The 6,000-nt window shown below is 37.0% G+C and overlaps 1 protein-coding gene across 1 annotated transcript in view; it reads right to left on the bottom strand.

Annotated features, from left to right (window-relative positions):
- LOC121379069 (leucine-rich repeat-containing protein 45-like) overlaps positions 1 to 6,000 on the bottom strand; it is a 32,576-nt gene continuing 26,576 nt past the window's right edge. The window contains exons 15-18 of the mRNA XM_041507533.1: positions 4,083 to 4,268; positions 3,233 to 3,406; positions 2,228 to 2,375; positions 1 to 1,441 (exon numbers count right to left, since the gene is read on the bottom strand). Coding sequence (XP_041363467.1) covers positions 1,251 to 1,441; positions 2,228 to 2,375; positions 3,233 to 3,406; positions 4,083 to 4,268 — 699 coding nt within the window. The 3' untranslated portion in view covers positions 1 to 1,250. The remainder of the gene's footprint in view (positions 1,442 to 2,227; positions 2,376 to 3,232; positions 3,407 to 4,082; positions 4,269 to 6,000) is intronic.

The raw sequence follows: 6,000 nt of genomic DNA, 5'->3' as shown, positions 1-6,000 counted from the left end.
AATGATCTCTAAGAGTCACTGACTCCAGGATGTTCTTAAATGAAGGTTAAGACGATGTGGGAATGACCTCTAGGAGTCACTGACCCCAGGATGTTCTTAAATGAAGGTTCAGACACATCGGGAATGACCTCTAGGAGTCACTGACCCCAGGAGGTTCTTAAATGATGGTTCAGACACATCGGGAATGACCTATAGGAGTCACTGACCCTAGGATGGAGGAATGCTCTCAGTGATGGCTCTCTTAAACATTACCCTCTGCAAATAGGTATTCCCTCAAAACAAAATATTTCTCATAGTCTGTTTTTAAATATTACTACAGAAAAGAATCTATCTAAACCAGACACTCCTTGAAACCAGACTTTTTACGAGGTCCCTTGGGTGTCTGGTTTAGAGGGGTTTGACTGTATTTGATTCAATCAGTGAACTGTGATAGGTGTGTGTTAAAAAAACAAAACCATCCACAACTGGCAGTCATCTGAGGTAGTATTTTAGTACATTAACTATATCTACAACTATTTCTACTTGCTACTTTGTGACTAGAGAAAAAAAAATAAAAAAAATACAGATTAACTGATAAACACTTCTTTGTGATATAGCATGAGTAATCAATAATTTTAATATTTCTTATACATTTTTTTACATCCTAAAGAGCAATGATTACTTGTGTAGATATCAAACAAAGCAGCGACTTGATTGTCCCAAGCTTGTTCTTTCCAACAACATATTCCATCAAGTAGATGTTTGCAAATTACACCCACATGTACATCAGATTCACTGTAACCAGATTATCTGTGAAGTGGTATAAATGTAGTTTTTTCTCAAATCTATGAAGTGGTATAAAATCTGTTACGTGGTATATAATCTGGAAGTGGCATAGAACTTGGGATGCTTATATTATCTGTTACGTGGTATAAATGTTTTTTAGAATCTGTTAAGTAGTGTAAAATCTGTTAAGTGGTATATAATCAGGAAGTGGCATAGGACCTGGGAAGTTTATAGTATCTGTGAAGTGGTATAAAAGTTATTTTTAAATCTATGAAGTGGTATAAAATCTGGAAGTGGCATAGATACTGGGAAGCTTATATTATCTGGAAAGTGGTACATAATCTGAAAGGTTCTAAATAACCTACTAACCACTAACCCACTGTTCTGTACACACAGCCCAAATAGCCAAGGTGCATGCCCAGGACAGCGTGCTTGAACCGTAATTGGATATAAGCATGGATATCACAGTTAAAATGAAGTGCTGGTCACTTCAAAGGAGCGGCTGGAGGCACCTTGGCCACGTAGTTCAAGATGGCCGACTGAAGGATCTGGGCTCGCTGTGATTCATCGTCTCGAATGCGTGATACTTCGTATTCCAGAGCTCTTATCCTCTCACTGAGGCTGACTATCTCCCTGTCCTTCTCCTCAACTACCTGCCGATGTCTTAAGAGCTGCTCTGAAAACATGAAAAAGGTTTGATAAATAAATTATCAATGATCAACGGACTTCTGAAAACATGAAATTGGTTTAATAAATGTAATGATTATTGAACTGCTCTGAAAACATCAATAAACTGCTCCAAAAACATGAAATATAAATATAATGATCAATGGTTTGATTTTCAAATAAACTGGTTTGCATTGCTTGATTTCACCCCAATTATCAAAGTTTAAAGTGCCTCTAAAATTCTGTTTCCTGTGAATGTAACAAATTTTTTGTGGCCAAAAAAAAAAGTTGGTCTCTGATCAGACTGAAGTTCCAGAATTGATGCAGGGATGCAGCCTTTTTTCTTTCTTTTTTCATGGATTGCACAGAAAAGGTTGGTATATTTAGGTGAGGTTTTTTTACGTCCTCCTCATCTGCCATCCTCAATGGCCATGGTGCCCCTTGCCTTGGTACCCTAAATATTTTCTGTTACATTTTCCACATAGCAAGACAATTTTTATTATTTCGACTTTGGCCGCAAATATTTTAAAAACGAGCCATGCTACTCATTCAAAACAGGACCTGTTTTAGAGAAAAATTAAAGAGAGCTAATGGTCCAAGCCAGCATATAGACCATTTTGACTCCAAATGCGATTTTATGCCATAGCAAGAAAAGCTCGCCAAAAATTGACGTCATACTGTGGAAATTAAAAAAAACACACCCACATTTTATGCGCAAGGCCTTAGTAGTGCATGGTGAAATACTGTGACTTCCCCTTTTTTAAAATGTTGCATGCATCTCTGATTCTGTGCTTACCTGATATATCTCTGTCCACCTGAGACAGCTTGTTACGAAGCTCACTCTGTAGCTGTCGCTCGCTCTCTAACTTGTTCAAGGTAGCGGTCAGCTCTAATTTCACCTTGTTCACCTCCGCTATCGTCACATTGTTCTTTTCAGCAAGCTCCTGCAGTCAGAATTTGTTTTATTACTTAGGACTCTATTTTTCACAATGGAAAAATAAAATGTATTAATCAACACAGAGGTACTAATCTAAAGCCTGAAGTCTGTGAAAGTAGAGTTAAATGCAAAATCCTAACAAACAGCTAAACAATGAGGATAACACCATCACAGATCCCATCTCATCAGTAATATAGGGCTCTAAAAATTGCAGAAACGACGATTTCATTCTCATGTCGAAAAACGAATACCTAATTTCATGTCACCAACTTTTCATGTATTAAATATTGGACATCATTTACATAGTCATGACAGGTTAACCAATAACACAATGGGTCAGTTTGAATTTGTTTTTGAATAACCCATAAATGATTTGTGCCAATTTTCAATTCTTGGAGGACCTGTGATAGAAAACTAACACCTCTGAACTTTTATCAAGGCGAGTTGAAATGAAATCAGTTCCACAAAAAAGTACATATGTAACAAATAAACAATTAGTGTTTTCCCTGGCTTGCTTTAGCATGGTGCGGGCCCCATGCCTCACTAGTCTAGTGCCATCGTGCCTTAATTAGCGCCATGCTTCCCTGAGATTAAACTGGCCTTTTTCATAGATTAATTCTAAAATTGCCTTTATAAAACACTCAGAAATGTATTATTAATTAATTACATATGCCTGTTATATATTTTGCCATTTATTCACTAAAACAAGCACATTAATTACATTTATTTTTATTTATTTTATTTGTCTTTAATGGGAAAAAAGTGTCCTAAAATGGAGAAATGCCCCAAAAGTGTTTAGTCTACCGTGTCAAGTTTTAGGGAAAACTAAACAATTAGAATGTTTTCAGTATCTTTAGGCTATACCTGTCCCATTTCCTCCAGTCTCCTCTTCAAGGTGTCGCCTTCAAGCGTGAGGTTAGAGTTCTTACACTGGAGCTCTGAAACCAGAGACGCCTGCTGGTTGCAGTGACTTTGAAGATCGTCCTTCGTGATCTGCAACACTCGGACTTTCTCCTCCAGCTGCTTCTGACGCTGTTCCTGTTCATTATTTAACAGGAAAAAATATTTCAAGAGTTCATTTCTAGGAAAAGATGTACACCAATTTCCAGATTTCGTTAGTTAGCAATGAAGGTGCATTGATGTTAGTATTGATGTTGGTATCAATTGATGTTAGTACAAATCAACAATACTACAATAAAGTTTCTGTTAAAATACAATCTATGCCCACTGAATAAGATGTAAAAACTTTGCGTCATGTGATATACATATTTTTCTCAGAACGATGTAAATGGATACATAGCGTTTTGGAAATGCACTCTTCATTTGTTTAAAAACTCCGTATTACATTTTAAACTATGTTTATTGGTATGTGACATATCATTATTTTCACACTGGGGGTGGGGTGGGGTGGGGGGTGGGGTGGAGGGAGAAAGAGCCAGGGAAAGAGAGGAAACTGTTGCTGCTGCAGTATATGCTATTCCTATAAAAAAAAAACCAGCAGCAAGAAATATTTTAAATTCACTATACTGAGACAGTGAGTGCAAATGTTCTCCTCACCATCCATTTTCAAACCATGAACACTAGATTTGACATGCAAGTATTTACGTGTTTGTTTTTTGTAAATGAATTTTTTTTTATACTTATGGCAATGATACTTTTCATTTCAATTAGCTTGTTAAATTAGGTAGTTTTCCGCACTAGAAATCACACGAACCTCTTCTGTTTTGATTTTCTGTTTGGCGTGCACCAACTGCTCCTCAGCTATCATTTTGTCTGACATAATGGTTGCCTTCAGTCGACTGATCTCCTCGTCAAGATCCAACTGGTGGGCCTCCATCTTGTGAATACGATCACGCAGCGTCTTTTCCAGGTCATCAGCCTCTTGTTTGACTCGAATAATCTACAACAATAATAATACAACTTGTGAACACTATCACGTAGTGACTTTTCTAGGTCATCGGCCTCTTGTTTGACTCGAATAATCTACAACAATAATAACACAACTGATGAATACTATCATGTAGTGACTTTTCCAGGTCATCAGCCTCTTGTTTGACTCGAGTAATCTACAACAATAATAATACACCTTGTGAACACTATCACGTAGTGACTTTTCCAGTTATGGGCCTCTTGTCTGACTCGAATAATCTACAACAATAATAATACAACTTGTGAACACTATCACGTAGTGACTTTTCCAGGTCATCAGCCTCTTGTTTGACTCGAGTAATCTACAACAATAATAACACAACTGATGAATACTATCATGTAGTGACTTTTCCAGGTCATCAGCCTCTTGTTTGACTCGAGTAATCTACAACAATAATAACACAACTGATGAATACTATCATGTAGTGACTTTTCCAGGTCATCAGCCTCTTGTTTGACTCGAGTAATCTACAACAATAATAATACACCTTGTGAACACTATCACGTAGTGACTTTTCCAGTTATGGGCCTCTTGTCTGACTCGAATAATCTACAACAATAATAATACAACTTGTGAACACTATCACGTAGTGACTTTTCCAGGTCATCAGCCTCTTGTTTGACTCGAGTAATCTACAACAATAATAACACAACTGATGAATACTATCATGTAGTGACTTTTCCAGGTCATCAGCCTCTTGTTTGACTCGAGTAATCTACAACAATAATAACACAACTGATGAATACTATCATGTAGTGACTTTTCCAGGTCATCAGCCTCTTGTTTGACTCGAGTAATCTACAACAATAATAACACAACTGATGAATACTATCATGTAGTGACTTTTCCAGGTCATCAGCCTCTTGTTTGACTCGAGTAATCTACAACAATAATAAGACAACTTGTGAACACTATCATGTAGTGACCTTTCCAGGTCATCAGCCTCTTGTTTGACTCGAGTAATCTACAACAATAATAATACAACTTGTGAACACTATCACGTAGTGACTTTTCCAGGTCATCAGCCTCTTGTTTGACTCAAGTAATCTACAACAATAATAATACAACTTGTGAACACTATCACATGGTGACTTTTCCAGGTCATCAGCCTCTTGTTTGACTCGAGTAATCTACAACAATAATAAGACAACTTGTGAACACTATCATGTAGTGACCTTTCCAGGTCATCAGCCTCTTGTTTGACTCGAGTAATCTACAACAATAATAACACAACTGATGAATACTATCATGTAGTGACTTTTCCAGGTCATCAGCCTCTTGTTTGACTTGAGTAATCTACAACAATAATAATACACCTTGTGAACACTATCACGTAGTGACTTTTCCAGTTATGGGCCTCTTGTCTGACTCGAATAATCTACAACAATAATAATACAACTTGTGAACACTATCACGTAGTGACTTTTCCAGGTCATCAGCCTCTTGTTTGACTCGAGTAATCTACAACAATAATAACACAACTGATGAATACTATCATGTAGTGACTTTTCCAGGTCATCAGCCTCTTGTTTGACTCGAGTAATCTACAACAATAATAATACAACTTGTGAACACTATCATGTAGTGACTTTTCCAGGTCATCAGCCTCTTGTTTGACTCGAGTAATCTACAACAATAATAAGACAACTTGTGAACACTATCATGTAGTGACCTTTCCAGGTCATCAGCCTCTTGTTTGACT

The sequence above is a fragment of the Gigantopelta aegis genome, chromosome 8, assembly GCF_016097555.1.
Source record: "Gigantopelta aegis isolate Gae_Host chromosome 8, Gae_host_genome, whole genome shotgun sequence".
In the NCBI taxonomy this organism is placed as follows: Eukaryota; Metazoa; Mollusca; class Gastropoda; order Neomphalida; family Peltospiridae; genus Gigantopelta; species Gigantopelta aegis.
Note: the sequence above shows the minus strand (reverse complement) of the source record. Positions and strands in the feature narration are given on the sequence as shown.